A 19,717-nucleotide genomic window follows, 5' to 3' on the forward strand; every position below is an offset into this window, starting at 1 on the left:
TCTGCACAAAGTTGCCCCCTGCTGGAGGCACAACCACCTGTTTGTTACCCCATGTACCTGTTACCGCTGATCAACTGTCACATACCAACTGCCACAGAATCTTGGACACCAACATTCCATCTGGTTCTCCCAGGGCCACTGATGACTGGACCTGGTGATATCCTAAACCACGGGTTCTCAAACTGGGGATTGTGAGATTATTACAGAGGGGTCACGAGCTGTCAGCCCCTGCACATGCTGGGGCTCTGGCTGTTAGCAATGCGCGGGGCTGACAATCCGAGCCTTTCAGAGCTGGGTGGCTGGAGAGCAGTGGTTGCTGGCTGGGTGCCCAGCTCTGCAGGCAGTGCTACGCCCAGTAGCAGCGAGAAGTAAGTGTGGCATGGTATGGGGAGGTCGTCACTTTTTGGGGGGGGGGAAGGAGGGTCATTACAGCCTGAAATATTTTCAAAGGGGATCCCAGCAAAAAAAGTTTGACAATCTCTGGCCTATGCTGTTCATGTTGTTGTGTGGGTGGTTGTCTTGATTTGTTTCTAGGGGAGTTGTGCTGGGAGTTGTGTGTTGATTTGTGTGGGTGGCAGTTGGGTACATAGGTAAGGCAACTGGACCAAGTAATCTACCATCTGTGCAGTCTCCCTCATACAACCCATGAAATTATTGCATGTAAATAAGCTGTAAAGTAAGGTTCGTGACTAGTTGAGTTGCATTTGATATCACAATGGTCTTGTTGTGACATAGATACATGCCTTACTGAATCTGTACATTGCACAGGTATAATTCTTAAACTCAAAAGGGTTGAGATTGGATGGTAACAAATCGGGAATCTCAGTCACGATTGAATCTGGTGAAATTCTGAACAAAAAGAGCTCTCAACCGTGCTGGTAGTTGTTTCAATATCTTCACACTGATGCTACAGACATAATAGCCTTCAGAGTGATACACAGGACTGGCTCTAGGCACCAGCAAAGCAAGCATGTGCTTGGGGCAGCACAATTCCAGGGGCGGCATTCTGGCCATCCTTTTTTTTTTTTTTTTTGGCTTAGGCAGTTGCGCTCTCGGAGCCTGGGGCAGCAAATTTTTTGCTTCAGGCGGCAAAAAACCTAGAGCTGGCCCTGGTGACACACACACATTCCTGGAATCTTATTATATAGATGAGAACTGAGGGAGCATATGATAACCCTTTGCAGATATGGGAATAGGGATGCCTTTCCAAAACTCCAGGACTCTGTGGTATACATTTAAAAACAATATAATATAGGAGATATGTGATCTAATAAGGCTTCTACATCTGTTTTTCTTCAGTGTTAAAGCAGGTTTAAAAATAAAATAACCCAAATTATTTAAATATGTCTGGATTTTTAAAAATGTCTGTGATACTGCAAAAATTGTGTTTAAATTGATTTTTGTAAGTATTCCTAATATACTGTCATCACAAGCATTATTATTTACAAAAGAAAAAATGTACAGTCTTTCAAGGATGAAATGGTATAAATATGGACTGATAATCTTTTCTATTATTTACTTAGTGCAATATAAAAGTAGCTATAAAACATTTTTAGATAAATACTAGAAAAAGAAAACTAATGACACTGTGTATAGCATTTCGGCTCTATATTAAGAAAAAAGTCTTCGAATTCACTATGATAAAATCTACGTGCTGCTATATTTAGACTCAACTGGGAATTTCAACTCTTTTTTTAATGCTCTTTAGAAGCATTGCAAAACTTCATTTGTTTAACTCTGTCTCTCATTTATGTTGAAGAGGTAAGTGAGAAACTGCTTCTGAAACTAGGCAGAGATGCAATAAAAAGTATTAATATGACAGGCAACATTGAGCCGTACATCCCATTACTGATTTATGGAATAAGACATGGCCTCTTGCTTTGAGAACAGGTTAGGAAGTCGAATAATCTGAATTCTTTGTACCAGGGGCTTGCTTTGTGACTGAGGGCACAAGTCATTTAGCACTTGATCCTGCAAGATGCTAAGCACTCTGGTCCCAATCCATCAAAGCACTTAGGTCCCAATCCAGCATGTTCTTATGCTTGCAACCCCTTGCAAGGTCAGGGCATTATCTTCTCTGATTCAATTTTCTTCTGTGTTAAATGGGTGTGATACTTACCTTTGAGTGTCAAGTCTTAATTTATGTTTGTGAAAAGCTTTGAGATTCTCAGTTGGAAGATGTGATAAAGTGCAAAGGTTTTAAATTACTGGAAAGACTCCCCTTGATTTCAGTGGAATATTTTGAGTGACTGTAGGCCCAGTCTCACAAGTTTATTTATGATTGCATGTTGAAAGCATGTAAAGCTTATTCCTGTGATGTGAAATCACATGAACACTGGGGGGCTGGACTGAGTTTCATTTTAAGTGAGTTTGAAATCAAAACTTCAAATGAAAAACTGAAGGGGTTCAAGTCTACATGAACCAAAAGTAAGAAGGTTCCAGTAAATGGCAACTGTAATTTCACACAGCTTTAGTTCTCAAGTTGGAGTTAATATGTACGCACCAAATCACTACTCTGTGATATCTTCATGACTATACTTCAAGGAGTGATGTGGCAGCAACTGGCTGTGGCCAATCAGACATAAGAACATAGTATTTGCCAATACCAGATCAGAACAATGATTCATCTAGTCTAGTATTCCGTCCCAGAAAACAACAAATATCAGATGTTTCAGAGGAAGATATAAGAAATCCCATACTGGAATAACCTGCCCATGGAGTGTTTCTTCTTAACCGCTGTCAATTACAGGTTGGCTTATATATGAACGGTGTGATTTATGTCCCCTGTAAATATTTATTCCTGTCTTATGTAACTGTGGATGTTCTCATGATCCACATAATCCATTGTTTAAAATCTACTAAACTGGTGGACTCAGTGGTATCTCATGGCAATGAGTTCTGCAGGTTAATTATCTGTTTTGGTTTAAAAAATATATTTTATCGGTTTGAAATCTGTTATCTTTCAATCAATCACCTGTGGAAAATTCCTACAATAGTAATAGAAAATGCTTAACTTTTAATTAGGTTTTTTTTTAAATCCTACAAAATTAAATAAAGAACTATATTCCTGCTGTACAATTTCATCAAATGGGATTCAAGATACCAATAGGAAAGATATAAATCTGTTAAATTCTATAAACGTTTTAGAGCAATTTCTATATTAGCATATTCCTTTCATCCCTATTAAATTCATTAACACTTTCCATGAGGGGATGATGCAGATGCTACTGTAGTGTCTTTTAGCTGCTGAGTGGATGACAACACCCTCAATTATATCAACCATAGCAACACCAACTGCTCTTTGAAAGAACTACAGGTAGCTAAACTTGTTCATTTAGTTTGTAATGCAACACACCCATAATTAGTGTCTAAATGTTTTATACCTATGGAAGCATTTTTGAATTAAATGTTTTCTGAGGTCTTGATAGCTGGAAAAGCCACATAGTTGGAGTTTTAACAAGATTTCTAGCAGCATGTATCTGTGTAACAGAGGGCACAATTAAAGTGAACGATGTCTCATTTTACATTTAAAAAAAAATTTTAACACGTAGGTAGTATCTTTTATCCTGAAAGGTCTTGATTTTATTTTTAAGTCACAACCCGTAGCCTGAATAATCTCTTATGCAGGTTATTCATATGTAGGCGGCTGGAAATTCTGGACTAGATCCTCAGCTGGCATAAATCGATATAGTTCCACTGTACCTATGACAGTTTACACTGGCTGAGGATCTGGCCTCCTGTGTGTTTTAGAAATATGGACTTTGTAACTTTGCTTTGTTGGGATGCAGCGTTGTACCTGAACAGAATGAGAAAATGGGTCCTCGTGCTACCAATTCCCCAGGTGTGGAGTTTGTGAAGTTGGCAGGAACGAGGCAGTTTATTGTGGAGACAGCATCCCCCTCTCATTCACTCTCACTTCCCAGCAAGGATATTGTCTGGGTTTTTTGCTCCCTTTCCCTTGCAGATATGAAGGGGAGCATATAATCCATTAAAGTATAATCTAGTGCTCCTTATATATCTAACAAAACCTGGTTGGAATGGTTTCCATGCTGTCCCAAATGTCTTTCATCAAAAGCCACATTCTTTCAATGCATCTGGGATTGCCCAGTTATTAAGAATCTCTGCTTCTAAATTCAGTTTAACCCAATATCAATTAACATCATCACTCTTCCTGCTTGGCATTACCAATGCTGCTGCTTCATCTGTGGGAATGGTCAATACCTTTTTCCTACTTGCTAAAAAGCACATACTTGCCCTCTGGATCTCCAGTATATCATCCTTCTGTTGAAATGTGAAATAAATAATTGGTTTAGTACTTACAGTGTGTAAATCTTACACACATGTAAATTAAGGAAGCAAACACATTTTTCAGACCATGTCTTAAATAGGCAAATTATTTGGAATAAAATCCCTTAACAGTTTGTAAATTGAAGAAATCCATAAACAGGTTCTTTCCACTATCCTGTGTTACAACTGGCAACTCACTTTTCCACCTCTGTCACCAAAAAATGTTTTTCCACATTCAAAACTCTTTCCATGGTATATTGGACATTGCTACTGGATTTTGCCAATATAATAACTAGAGCTGGTTCAAAATTGGAATTCCGGAATTTCCCCTCACTAGACAGGTATTTTGAAACTTGTTTTAATCCTTGTGGGGGAAATTACTGTTGACCTGACCCCTTCCCATTCTTCGGCACAGTCTATGCACTAAATGCAACATATGCAAGAGCTGTAACGCAAGAGGCCTACAGGCCTGTATCCTGTAAGACTTGGCTTAAGCTAAAAGCATTTGCGTATGCTGGACTGTGGCACTTGACCCAGATAATGGACTAGGCCAATCTCTAACTAGAAAAGAACCAAAGGGCCTCCGGAAGAGTCTCTATCTGTCCATTATATGCACCCTCCACCCTGCAAAAGTCCCTAGTCAAAATGCTGCCACAGCAAACCGCAGATCTTGATAATAACAAGGTGCGTCAGCACAGTGCTAATTATGATGATCGTCCCCCTCTATTCGACATTGGTGAGGCCTCATTTGGAGTACTGTGTCCAGTTTTGGGCCCCACACTACAAGAAAGATGTGGATAAATTGGAGAGAGCCCAGCGAAGGGCAACAAAAATGATTAGGGGTCTGGAACACATGACTTATGAGGAGAGGCTGAGGGAACTGGGATTGTTTAGTCTGCAGAAGAGAAGAATGAGGGGGGATTTGATAGCTGCTTTCAACTACCTGAGAGGTGGTTCCAAAGAGGATGGTTCTAGACTATTCTCAGTGGTAGAAGAGGACAGGACAAGGAGTAATGGTCTCAAGTTGCAGTGGGGGAGGTTTAGGTTGGATATTAGGAAAAACTTTTTCACTAGGAGGGTGGTGAAACACTGGAATGCGTTACCTAGGGAGGTGATAGAATCTCCTTCCTTAGAAGTTTTTAAGGTCAGGCTTGACAAAGCCCTGGCTGGGATGATTTAATTGGGGATTGGTCCTGATTTGAGCAGGGGGTTGAACTAGATGACCTCCTGAGGTCCCTTCCAACCCTGATATTCTATGATTCTATGAAACTGTCTTTCCGTTATCTCCTTGTAAGGCTTTATTAATAATGCTTGAGTGGTGAAAAATAACTAATAAGAAAATGTATCATTTGGCTTGGATTTGGACTTATATAAGACTGATATTATAGGGGCAGGGCAGATAGAGACCAGGGTGGCACCTGCGTGTGACCATCTCTGTCTCCCTCTCCTTGCATGCTGTTTGAACCAAACAGATGGTGTGACTCGCTTTCCACAACATCCTGAATGCGGTCAAAAGTAGAAATAAACATTTTTTGTAGAAAAGTTCCAAAAAAATTCTGATTGAAATCAACCTTTTTCAAAATTCACAGGTGGAAATATTCCACTTTACTTTATTGAACTGAATAAAAATTAGATTGGTTTGCCATTAATCTGTGTTTGCCTGAGCTGCCATGGTTCCTCATGGGAATGGTAGTTCGGGTACCTCACCTCCACATTCTCTTCGATGGAACAGGCCCCCATCTGGCCCATAAAGGAAAATGGGCACTTTGCACCTAAACTATATCTTCCATGAGGCTTTGTGACCGTTCAAGCAAACACAGATTAATGTCAGACTGACCCGAAACAAAACGTTTCAATTCAATTCCAATTCAGTTCAATTCAATTCACCCTAACTAGGGTAACAATACGTCCCATTTTGGCTGGGACAATCCTTTTTCTAAGCCCTCTCCTGGCTGTCCTGACTATTTTGGCACTATAACGCTGACAGCAGAACTGGGAGCTGAGCACTAATAACATTAGGTTTTTTGAAAACCCCACTGTGATGGAGTAGAGCAACCACACAGGAGCAGGAGTTTCTGGGCTCAGCTAAGGCTGCCCCTTCCCCCATACCTGCAGCCAATGCCAGGCCAGGAGGGAGAAGAAAAGGACAGAGACTGGCTCAGTTAAGGGCTGACTGGCAAAGAGGTGGGAGGTAGCTTTGCCTCTCTATGTGAGGGGAGCTTCACTACAACCCGGACAGCCAGAAGAGCTGCAGGGTGAGAAGCACTGCGTCCCTGACTGAGAGAGAGACACGTGAGGAGTCTGGGGATGACCCAGAAGTGAGTGAATTTTACTATTTGACTGTAAGGGCATTGTGTATTTACGCCCCTTCCAGCCTTACATCCATCCCCTCCCAGAGGGACCTGAGGCTGGGGCAAGATGGCACAAAAGGTCCACAAGGGGGCACCACTCCAGGAGAGCCACTGCAAGCCTTTTGGACTATAAGAGTCACTTCCAAAGGACATAGGAAGTAGCCCAGGGCTGTGGACTTAGACTTTCTGCCAGGAGGATCCTGACATTGTTGCTTCACACAGGGCCCTGGGCTGGGACCCAGTGGAGAGGGAGGGCCCAGGTCTCCCTCTCACACCTCTTTAAGGGCTGAAGCTGAAATGCAAGTGGAGGCCAGAAGATTCCTGGTCTAAGGCAGGAACCAAAGGAATCTCTGCCACCAGGTCAGGGAAGCAAGAGGCTGAACATCTGGTGTGGTAACCCCTGGACCTTCCAGACCTCCGAGCACCAGTCAATACCCACCCAAAAACGATAAATTGGGGAGGGAGCTGGTTCTAGTTATGTATTTATTTTTTAATATTTTAAATAAGAAGATTGCACAAAGTATTGTTATGCCTACTTTATAGTTAGGGAATCTGTGTCAGAGAGATTTGTTATCAAAGCCTTTAGATTTGTGTTTAAATTTGTTCAAAATGAAGTCATATTGATGTCAAATATAGGCCTGATATGACAGATAAGTACAGAATATAGATGGATATGATATTGTGACATCAGCAGTAGAGAAAACATACACAACCATATTATTCATGATCCTGGCATGGGTGAGCTTTAGGGGCAGATGTAAGAAAGGTGTAAGCAATCAGAAGCTATGGGGAAGTATAGGAACTGCTTTCTGTGTATGTGTGAGGTAACAGTTGCCCGAGGGACATAGCAAGGAGGCAAGACCATCACAAAAGATGACCTGACATGAAGACTGGGCAGCTCACATGATCCCTCCTCAAGCTTTCCATGAGTTGGTCTGATTCCATACCCAGCATATTGCTGAACCTAGCTGGTATAATTTAGTCCACAGATTACTGTTTGGCCAATATTTTCAAACCTTAGGGCCTAAAGTTAGGCTCCTAAATCCATACTTAGGCATCTGAACAGAAGCAGTCTCATTTTCAAAAGTGCTAGGCACCACCAGATCCCATGGAAATCAAAGGGAACTGCAGGCATATGCTATCTTTATTTAGATATGTGTGGGCCTCTAATATGAATTTCGGGACCTTAAATTAAGGGCACTCAGGTTTGAGACTATTGGCCTTTACTAAATAGTAGTAAAGGACATCATGGGTAGAAAGGAGCAGTGTCAAATACATCCATTCAAGTAAATGTTAAAATATTTTGCAAGAAGAGCAGGTTAACTTATTTTGAAAAGCTGTTGGGGAATTGTGTTCTGTTCAGTCAGTGTTGTCAAGGGATGCGTGTGTGTGTAAAAAGGAGAGATGATTAACAAGAGTATAGAGGCTTCAAGTAAAATGTCATTTTAGTGAGCTCTAGTGTTTATTTTGGAAATGCTAAAAGCTGTGAAAAGTGTTTTGATGTCTTAAAAGGGCAAATTGTGGTGCCTGATTGTTTATGAGAAAGAAAGAAATGACATCATCAGGCTTGACCTATGTGCTCTGTTGGCATAATAGCATTGAGGCAGTTTATTTCTGTTCAGTAAATGGGCAGACATCATAGAAGGGAATGAAATTATTCCTTGTTGTGACAGAACACAGGCTTCAGCTACATTTGCGGAGAGTGGAAAGATATTTGATTTTTTTTTTAATCAGGGTGGGGGATATAAACTTTTTTTTTCATTGTATTGTTTTCTTGGAATTCCAGTTTAAGGACAAAATACCATAATGAATAACCCAAATATTAGCACAGCAGGTTGGGAGCGATTCAGGAAAACTGGTTTGTTATCTTAGCCTTGGATGTTGAGCAGACAGTCTGGCTGCATTTATAGTCTCCAAAAGCGATGTTTTTTGTTGATTAGAATAGAGATGATGATTTATTACTAGAACTAGATAAATACCACTAAAAACTTCCCTCAAGTTATTGCTTTTCAAAGGCATCTGCTTCAGTCACACTTATGCCTTACTGTGTTTCATTTTCTATGGAAATTTCAGAAATCCAAATGTATTTGTACAAACAGTCCCAGAAAACGAATTTTAAGCTCCCACATTCAAGTGCTTCCATCAAAGACTGTGAGAGCAAATGAAAACCCAATTACATTACATCAGTGACTGTGGAGCAGACCAATAATTAAAGCTCAATAAATGACACCATTTACAGGAGATGGGATACTGTTTGACACATCATGGGATCAAGCTCCCATTAAGCTAGCGGCTGTACACCTTCATAATAAAAAGATAGCTCCAAAGAACGTACAGTCTATACAGTTAATTGATACATTTGTGCAATTTATTCTCCATCTTAGAGATGTGTTTTCACTTTTAAGATAAAAGAAACCCTTGAAGGGGTAAATGCATTTTTTCTTTTCTAAAGAATTTGTGTTATGTAGACAAACTTTTCAGCTAAATCTAATTGCCTCCACACACCAAAAGAAGAGGAAAAGCATTAAAAGAAACTGAATAAAAGAAATGGAAAAACAGGTTCCCACATAGAGCCATTGCAGGTAAATTGATATTGAGAATAATTATTCCTAATTAGAAGGATCCATGAAAGATGGAATAACCAGATTACTAATGAGTTGCCAGCTGATGCAATTATCAGTGTTTCTTATTTCTCCCTTTTTCTGCAAAACTTGTTTGGCAATTTTCATACTTTCTGTTTTTAAAGTTATATTTTAATAAGCATTCACAGCTGTAGCTTTTTTCCCCCCACCCTCTGAAGTGCATGTTATCTGTTGGTCTGATCTATGCTCTGTGTAAAGTTTCTATCACCGTGGTGTCTAAATGCTGAGCTCATCGGTTTTCATTCTCCTTTTAATGCAATGTTTCTTTTCCACTTTTGTCACATTCCCTTTTGTAATCCAGAGGCCAGATTTTTTCAGGTGTCTAGCTTTATGTACATATGCTTGAAAATTTTGGCCATGCTCTTAAAATCTCTGCGAGATCTATTCCCTCTCATCCTGAAGATATGCTTATTGCACATCCACAATCAGATATGTCCCTTTCTCATTCATTCATGCTCCTAATACCTACCTTTCCATTTTGTAAAGATGGTCCAATAAATGTGGCTAGCAATTATTTTACTTACAAACCTCTTGCTCTTTCATAACCACATCAGCTGGTGTGATCCATCATTCTCTTACCTTAACAAACTTCTCACCTGTTATATGAACATTTCAGCAGGAGCTGCTATCTAAGACATCTAACCTAATGCCATTTGCTCAACTCCCACAGCCACTTCCAGATTTAATCTTCATACCTCCAATGTCATTTCGAAATCAGATCTTCCAGGACGCCTACTGCACAACAACATTGGTGCACTCTTGAGGAGTGGAACAGGGAGGTGGAAAGAGGATACCACCAGTGGTGAGCTGGAGCCGGTTCGCACCAGTTCGCTAGAACCGGTTGTTAAATTTAGAAGCTCTTTTAGAACCGGTTGTTCTGTGACGGACAACCGGTTCTAAAAGGGTTTCTAAATTTAACTGGCCAAAAGTGGTGCCTTAGGCGCCGACTCCATGGGTGCTCCACCCTGGAGCACCCAAAGGGAAAATTTGGTGGGTGCAGAGCACCCACCGGCAGCTCCCCATCGCACCCCCGGCCCCAGCTCACTTCACCTCTGCTCCGCCTCCTCCCCTGAACGCACCGCCCAGCCCTGCTTCTCCGCCCCTCAGGCTTCCCACGAATCAGCTGTTCGCGCGGGAAGCTGGGGCAGGCTGAGAAGTAGATGGCGGCTTCACACTCAGGCTCAGGGAGGCGGAGGTGAGCTGGGGCAGGAGGGTGCGAGGAGGGCCGCCCGCGCCGCAGCAGGTAACCCGGGGAGGGTGTGCAGGGGAACCGCTCCCCGCTTCAGCTCACCTCCGCCACCCTTGGCCTGAGTAGGAAGCCGCGGCCTGCTTCTCAGCCCTCCCCGGCTTCCCGCCAAACAGCTGATTCATGGGAAGGGGGGGCGTGGAGAAGCAGAGCTGGGCGGTGCATTCAGGGGAGGAGGCGGAGGTGGTGCGGAGGTGAACTGGGGCCGGGCGCAGGGTGAGGAGCTGCCAGTGGGTGCTCTGCACCCACCAAATTTTCCCCGTGGGTGCTCCAGCCCCGGAACACCCAGGGAGTCGGTGCCTAAGGCGCCACTTTTGATGTGATCAGTAGGGGGAGCAGGGGGAGAGGCTCCCCCTGCTCCCCCCCTAGCTATGCTACCCCACCCCTAGGAGCCAGAGGGACCTGCCGGATGCTTCCTGGGAGTCGCCCCAGGTAAGCACCTCCGGGACTCCCTATCTCGCCCCCCCTGGCAGGTGCCTCTGGCTCTTAGGGGTGGGCACCCCCTACAGTGGCCCACAAGACCCTCCTGCCCAGTTCTGGGGGCAGTCAGGGGATGGGGGTGGATGGGATACAGGTCCGGGGGGGCATCAAGGAACGTGGGGAGGTTGGATGGGGCAGGAGTCCCGGGGGCCGGGGGTGGGCAACGACCCCCTAATGGGGTGAGGAGGGAACCCGTTGTTAAGATTTTGGCAGCTCATCACTGGCTATACGCAGTATTTCCACCTCAGGAAGGCCTTTTCTCATGAGATTTGCAGACCAACTTCCTGACTAAAGAGATTCAGAAAATACTGACTTTAAGGCCCAAACTTCTCTACCCATTTCTCTTAAAGGCCAAAAGGTGCCCCTCTCCCCCGGAATTGGTGTTGTATTTTGCTAAACTATCTTGAAGTCCTGCACTACTGCCACCAGCAATCCATCTCTCTGCTGCACAGTGCTACAGTGGCAACAGCTGCATTCTGAGCTTCCAAAAGTTCCAAAGGAACAGAAAATTTTCCAAAAGTTTTAAAGAAAAAGTTTTAGAGTAAAATTTTCAAAAGTTCTTCAGTGACTTAGGAGCTTAACTCTCACTGAAAGTCAATGGGACTTACTCGCTTTTGAAAATGAGACTTTGACTCCTGTGTCACTTAAACACGTATGATAATGTTGCCATAAGGCAGAAACTCAGAAAGAAGGATCTCACAAATTTGGGTGACTGGGCAACAAAATGGCAGATGAAATTTAATATTGATAAATGCAAAGTAATGCACATTGGAAAACATGATCCTAACTATACATATACAACGAGAGGGGTCTAAATTAGCTGGTACCACTCAAGAAAGAGATCTTGGAGTCATTGTGGATAGTTCTCTAAAATCATCCACTCAATGTGCAGCAGCAAACAAAAAAGCGAACAGAATGTTGGGAATCATCAAGAAAGGGGTAGATAATAAGATAGAAAATATCATATTGCCTCTATATAAATCCATTGTATGCCCACAGCTTGAATATTGTGTGCAGATGTGGTCGCCCCATCTCAAAAAAGATATATTGGAATTGGAAAAGGTTCAGAAAAGGACAACAAAAATGATTAGGGGTATAGAACGGCTTCCTTATTAGGAGAGATTACTAAGACTGGGACTTTTCAGCTTGGAAAAGAGGCGACTAAGGGGGGATATGATAGAGGTCTATAAAATCATGAGTGGTATAGAGAAAGTAAATAAGGAAGTGTTATTTACTCCTTCTCATAACATAGGAACAAGGGGCCACCAAATGAAATTAATAGGTAGCAGGTTTAAAACAAACACAAGAAAGTATTTTTTCACGCAACATACTGTCAACCTCTGGGACTCCTTGCCAGAGGGTGTTGTGAAGGCCAATACTATAACGGGGTTCTAAAGGGAGCTAGGTAGATTCATGGAAGATAGGTCCATCAATGGCTATTAGCCAGGATGGGCACGAATGGTGTCCCTAGCCTCTGTTTGCCAGAAGCTAGGATTGGGTGACAGGGCATGGATCACTTGATGATAACCTGTCTGTTCATTCCCTTTGGGCACCTGCCATTGGCCACTGTCAGAGGACAGGATACTGGGCTTGATGGACCTTTGGTCTGACCCAGTATGGCTGTTCTTATGTTCTTAAGGAAGAGAAGAGAGTCTCCAGGAAAAAGAATGGGGTGGGAGTAGATGTACATCCCTTGACAATCAGTCTGCCTAGTTTGTTTCCATTTCTTTTCACTGCAAGCTTGTGGTTTTGGTCTCAGACGGGATTGACGTTATAGGTTGACATTAGAGGTCCTTTGATTGCTGGCTTTTTTCCCGGAGTGTGTTGAAAAAGTATGGTTGATCAGAATTATTTTTCAAAACGAGACCCTTGGGGACACTGGCTGAAACAGGTGTGCCATCTTCACATGGTAACTACTCTGAATTAGCCATGGTTGCAGTACAGGTGGGATGCTTTGAAAGGTTTAGCAGCTGCATTAATTGAAAAGCCAGAAGCATGTTTGTTGGTTTTACTAAAAAATACTCCATCAGCTGTAATGACCACACACACACACACACACGCTCCTCCACCTCAACCCACAATCCAAACCATGCACAAGGTCTAATCCAGTGGTTCTCAAACTTTTGTACTGATGACCCCTTTCACATAGCAAGCCTCTGAGTACAACCCCCTTATAAATTAAAAATACTTTTTAATATATTTAACACCATTATAAATGCTGGAGGGAAAGCGGGGTTTGGGGTGGAGACTGACAACTCGCGACCCCCCATGTAATAACCCTCAGGGGACCCAACCCCCAGTTTGAGAACCCCTGGTCCAATCTAAACAGGTTTATTAAATATGACTTCATGCCTGCTAACTATAGGTCTAGATATCTGGTGGGTTTAGGCAGTGATGAGCTGCCAAAATCTTAACAATGGGTTCCCTCCTCACCCCACGATGGGGTCATTGCCCACCCCCGCCCCCCAGGACTCCTGCCCCATCCAACCCCCCACTCCTGCATTCCTTGACACCCCCCCATGATCCCCACCCCACGCTCAGCCCCAGCTCACCTCACCTCCGCTCCGCCGCCTCTGCTGAACGCGCTGCCCTGCTCTGCTTCTCTGCCCCATCCTGCCCGCGGCTTCCCGTGAATCAGCTGTTTGGCGGGAAGCCTGGGAGGGCTGAGAAGCAGGTGGCAGCTTCCCGCTGAGGCCGGGGGTGGGGAGGTGAGCTGGGGCAAGGAGCAGTTCCCCTGCATGCCCTCCCCCCCCCGCCGCGTTACCTGCTGCGGCGCCGGCGGCCCTCCTTGCACCCCCTATCCCAGCTCACCTCCACCTCCCTGAGCCTGAGTGTGAAGCCGCTGCCTGCTTCCCAGTCTGCCCCAGCTTCCCATGCGAACAGCTGATTCGCGGGAAGCCTGAGGGGGCTGAGAAGCAGGGCGGGGCGGCGCGTTCAGGGGAGGAGGCGGAGCAGAGGTGAGGTGAGCTGGGGCCAGGGGTGGGGCGCGGAGCTGCCAGTGGTGCTCTGCACCCACCAAATTTTCCCCTTCGGTGCTGCAGGGGTGGAGCACCCATGGAGTCGGCACCTAAGGCGCCACTTTTGGCAGGTTAAATTTAGAAACCCTTTTAGAACTGGTTATCCCTCGCGGAACAACCGGTTCTAAAAGGGCTTCTAAATTTAACAACCGGTTCTAGCAAACCGGTGCGAACCGGCTCCAGCTCACCACTGGGTTTAGGTAAATGAAGTTGTGAATAAATTTTTATAGAATTTAATATATTACCATATTTACATAAATTCTCTCTCTCTCTTTCAAACTCTCCTGGAGTTTGCCACACTTCTTCCCTGTCTGGTTCTCCTTCCTCTCCTTCCCTCCCAAAGCTATCCCTTACCCCCTGCATGTGCTCCTTCACTTTGCAGAACCTGTCTAGAGCATGGTACTCAATCTGCCTTTGGCCATTGCCATATAGCTAGAGTGACTGCATACACAGTGCCACTCCGGACATTGCATTACCCACTGTTCTAGCCATAACTCTGTGACCATTTGTGGATTATACTCCTGGAGGCCTTTAAGAGTAGTGCCTATGGTAGAGAGGTCTAGAGCAGCAGTCATTTGGGACTGTAGCCTAATACATATACCCTAAAACCACTACCCCCTTCCTCTGCCCCCTCATTCCCCGACTGGCATCTTCCCTGCTCTCCCAATGGAGTGGGGAGGATTGGAGCAGGTGCTTGTGATGGGGTGCCTGAGATCAGCTCATGTGAGAATGATTCCTCACACAGTGAATAAGAAACAATCCATCAGCAGGGAGTGGAGCCAGTCTGCTGAGATCAGGGGTCTTTCAACCTTTGCCAAATCATGACCCTTATAACAGAAAATAGGTTTGGGACCTCATTTAGCCATAAAGGAAAAGTGGGTACAGCCTCCTTCCCTCCCGCCCCTCGTTGCAAGCCCTAACATGAGAGTTTATGGTCTCTAGAACAATCAGCAGTAACTGATAATGCACAGTACAAGATATCAAAACAAAGTTATATGTACATCTATATCTATATCTAGTTAGCTATCTAATCCGACACACAGTCTGGGATATTAAAATGAGTTTGATCTGAGTTTAGGGCAAAGGTTCAAGAGAAGGAGAGCCTAGATAGAGAGACAAACCAATGCTACACAGTGTACGGAGCAATCACACCCTCAGAGTGGGGGCAGGCGACAGGTTCCTATGATATGGGAGTAAGCATGTTCTAGAGCTCAGTTGCTCCCTTTCACTCAAATCATCTCCTTTGTCTTTGTTTTTTACAAATGGTCTCATAGACTATCAGGGTTGGAAGGGACCTCAGGAGATCATCTAGTCCAATCCGCTGCTCAAAGCTGGACCAATCCCCAATTTTTGCCCCAGATCCTTAAATGGCCCCCTCAAGGATTGAACTCACAACTTTGGGTTTAGCAGGCCAATGCTCATACCACTAAGCTCGTTTTGGTGCAAGTAACTGACAGCATTTTGCTATTAGAAATTTCTCCAGTTGTTTTCAGAATCTGAACTGTGTTAACGTTAACTCTCAGATACAAAGGGTAGGGGTTGGTGGTAAATGAGGCAGTCTCATTACAGAAGAGGTAAATTGTCAGATTTTACTGTCAAGAGCAGAAAAACATGTTGATAAAATATTGCATTTGTTTCAAATTATTCATCAGAAAGGAAAGGCAATTGTTCAGGTTGTTTTGTGAAAATATGGACGGCAACACTTGGAAAACGTCTCACTTCGCAGCAAAATTTTGTTTTTGTCTATGGATCAAGTGAGATTTTTTTTCTCCAGTTAGCATTAAGCTAACGAGTCTACAATCCAATACATAATTCTGAAGAAATTTAATCCAAACTCTGTAGACTGAATTAGGGCTATTTGTATCAATATTAACATTACTATTGCCACAAGGCCTATTCACTTGCACATGCAGTCTCTTGCAAAGTCATGTGACTGCTCCTTCCCCTCCCAGCTCCAATGGCTCAGATGGTCTCTCCTCATGTGCTCCTCAAATGGCTCTGATGTGTCTGCTAAAGAGGTTCAGTCTCCCAAAGGGACAAGAGGAAGTGATAACATGTTGAGAATGGTGAGGGGTAGGCGGTGTTTGTGGGGGGAACTTGGGAGAATATTGCCTCACAGTTTCCTGGTAAAAGGGAGGGGGGAAACTTGCTGCATGTTCCCATGCTGGTCCACGATAAAGGAGGAGACATTCTTACTCTCTAGAGCTTGAGTTATCCTCATTACAGTGCTCTGTGCCTGCATTTACCATCCCATATAGTGCTGGAGCTTGTGCAGTAAACATCACACTCGCATAGGTGGATCCCCATGGTCTTAGGTCATCAGGCTCAGCAGGGATGGCTGAACCAGCCCTGCATTGCAGCATTAATTACCATTCAGGTTTCTCTAGCATTTCAAATCTCCTGCCTAAGCAACATGTCTGGTAATTTCATATACCATTGGCTTCCCTGAAGAAATAATTACTGCAGTAGCTATGCCAACCCTGCTGAGGCATTTATAGTTTTTGTCCCTTTCTGAAATGTTGGCACTTCCTGTGAAATATCTGGTTGGTTGTTTGCAATGCCTCACAAAAGGAACAAATTGTGAGTTTCTTGGGTGGCAGAGACTCTATTTTCCAAAGAGTTAACTGGGAACAGGGATATTCTGCAATCTTTTATGAGCAAAAGATGAGAGTGCTTGCAAGGTTGAATACAGGTCAGATACACTGAGTATATCGCAAAAAGAAAAGGAGTACTTAGTGTCAGTGTTCTCCTAATGGTAAAACATGTCTCTGTTAAACAGAACAGTATAACAATCTTAATGCCAAAGGGAGGTGATGGGGGGGGGGCTCAGAGGAGAATTCAAAACAGCCAGTAGCTGATGCTGCCTTTGTGGGTTTATATATTTGCCTATTAAAATGACAATACAGACATGGAACATTTAGATTTAAGAAGCCTTCCTTTCATTAAACAACATTAAACAAATGGACAAAGTAGGCGGTTATGACTTCAGTAATTGAAGCATGCTGTTCTGTTCAAGACCAGAACTCTATAAAGACTCTTTTCACCCAATAATGCCCTTAGTGTTTGCCTGCTACCCTGATAGAAATTACTGTAGGCCCGAAGTATGTCTTTCCAAGTGGATAGGGAATGACAGAGCACAACACTACTTTTGGCAGATGGGGTCACAGCTCTTTAGAACGTTAACATTCATCGTGCTTTGGAAATCAATTTGCAACTCAGAATGCATCGTGGCTTAAGCTGGATCCGCCCTCCCCCCATAGTTCTTTTAATGTTAACTTTAAACCTGTGATGTGAGAAAAAGAATTAAATGGATTAATTTGGATTAACTGTAATAGTGCCCATTTAAATTGCATTAGATTAATTTACAGAGTGCCTTTTGGTTGATGCTTGCTATTTTAAACATACAGTCTGTGTGTAGATATTACATTCTCATTTTTTTCCCCTAGACGTTGATGAGTGTCTGGATAACAATGGAGGATGCCAACAGATTTGTGTGAACACAATGGGCAGCTATGAGTGTCAATGCAAGGAGGGTTTTTTCCTGAGTGATAACCAGCACACCTGTATTCACCGCTCCAATGGTAAGTGCTCAGTCTTGGAGACATGTTCAGTGGAGTAACCATGTTGATAAAACATTCAGAAACTATGTTCTTTATAATTTTCTCCTCAGATCTTTGGAAATCATTGTGCTATAGAAGTTGGAGAGTGTATTGTATCCATAGATTTCTGTGAGATATGTCTCTTGATGGGTTGGTGGGTTTTTTTGGTAGGATCTTGACTGATTCATTATGGAGCCGTCTAAACTGGCAGTAGATTCATTAGTAAGACAGGGAAAAAAGATTTTGATATGAAATAGTAATATCTGGAATGTAAAACTACTGACCATTAGAACAGAGAGGTCATTTAAAATAGTAACCCTCCACCCTAGGCATTGTGGTACCAAAACTTACATTGAAACAAATGGCTAATTTATCTGGAAAATTTATACACGCTCTTCTTTTGCCAGAAGCCCACTGAATTTGCTTGAGTTTTTGGTTGCTGATCGCCAGTATCTGTAAAATCAAGGATTTTCCATATAGCTGTGGTCATAATCTAGTGATGATTTTGGTTGGAGCAATCTCCTCTCTTTTTCCTGTAAATTTCAGATACAGAAGATAAGCTTGGGTGCAAAAGGGAAAAAGAGAGCAACACAACTATAAATCTTTGCAATTAAATGGATTCTTAATGTGATCATTCAGACTTCTGGTGACCCTAAGAGTAGTGGGAATATATTCTAGTAAACTCAGTTAAAAAGAGGTGATGGTGAGTCTCAAAGCAGCAAAATGAGTCTGGTCAACAAAATCACCACTCTAAATTTCCACTTGCCATACAAAAAGTGTCTGAATTATTTTAAGTCACTATATTAACAGAAAACCAAAACCTTATAGTCTAACGGGAGGAACTTTCTTAAAACTCTAAACATGTTTCTCACAGTGTACTTGTAAACTTAGAATTGCAGAGATAAATAATATTTTTGATTTTAAAAATATGTACAATCCAGAAAATTACTCAGTTTCTCTGTATTTTAAAATGATTGTCAAGTTTAAAGCAACCAAAGCACTTTGATTTTGAGGAGAACCTGCAATTAAGCTCCATCAGCCGATGTATTTTAAAAGTTATCTAGTAGGTTTTTAGTTGTTCTGTTTAATATAAATTGTTCAAATTTCTGTCCAGCATAAAGTAACCCTGACACAAAGATATCCAACAGAGCAAGGAATAGTAGCTGGAAGCTTAATGAAAACCATTTGCAGAGTGCTGCAATACAGTCATTATTTCAATTTGCACATTATAAAAATTCCCAGCTGTAATAAAAGGGAATTTAGATATCTGAGATGGAAGCTAATGAAACAAATGAAAAATGAGATTCTGAAGGCAAAAGATTTTTATATGAAGTAGATTTATTGAGGGAAATGGTGAGTTTTTATGGTGAGGACGATTCTTAGTTTGCAGGAGGACTGGGGAAGCTGATTTAAAGGGTGACTGAGGTATACCCCTAATAAAAATGTGTGGGGTGAGTGTGTTTGTGCTAGCTTGTTTATAAAGAATGTGTGAAATAAGATTTAATTAAAGCAACACAGTCAAATTATTTTGGGTCTGAAATAAGAGGGGAAGAGGCAGTTACAAAATGTATCATGACACGAATGCTCTATGACTTTTCAAAAATAAAGTGTCTGTTTTTTTTTAAAAGTAAACTTTATTCTGTAGCACTGTGAACCCAAGCACAAACACATTGGGCTAGCACATTAGAACCAGGAAATGAAACTGAGTGATCTGTTTTCATTGTCCAAGCTGGCTGAAGTGCAAACAGTAACCAGGCATGGTGAGAAATATATCAGATTCTTTCCATTAAATATATAAGCTGTTAACCTTAGGAATATTGTTTATTTTCAGTCTGTATCACTTGTGGGTGTCTATATAAAAACTTCAGGAAAAAACAGAGAAGAAATATTCTTTTATGAAAGTATTTAACTAGAGACCTCTTTAGTGCTAGAATGTGTCTACACTTACATGGGTGCACATGGGTTAGTGGAAGAAGGAAACAAGGATCCTTCAACCCTTCCCACACCCAGCATCAGTATGTAGGCTCCAGTCACAACCCAAGCACAACGGTCCAAACACTTAAGCATGGATGTAAATTTTAAACACAATTACTCC

At 42.7% G+C, this 19,717-nt stretch overlaps 1 protein-coding gene across 3 annotated transcripts in view; it reads left to right on the top strand.

The window, feature by feature from the left end:
* The window catches only part of SCUBE1 (signal peptide, CUB domain and EGF like domain containing 1), a gene marked incomplete at its 5' end in the record, with an annotated part of 297,483 nt that overhangs the window by 64,967 nt on the left and 212,799 nt on the right, over positions 1–19,717 (top strand). For all 3 annotated transcript variants that reach the window (XM_084618019.1, XM_084618021.1, XM_084618020.1), the window contains one exon: positions 17,470–17,604. In XM_084618019.1, coding sequence (XP_084474145.1) covers positions 17,470–17,604 — 135 coding nt within the window. The remainder of the gene's footprint in view (positions 1–17,469; positions 17,605–19,717) is intronic.

This window comes from Lepidochelys olivacea (genome assembly GCF_965140295.1).
Source record: "Lepidochelys olivacea isolate rLepOli2 genome assembly, chromosome: 1".
In the NCBI taxonomy this organism is placed as follows: domain Eukaryota; kingdom Metazoa; phylum Chordata; order Testudines; family Cheloniidae; genus Lepidochelys; species Lepidochelys olivacea.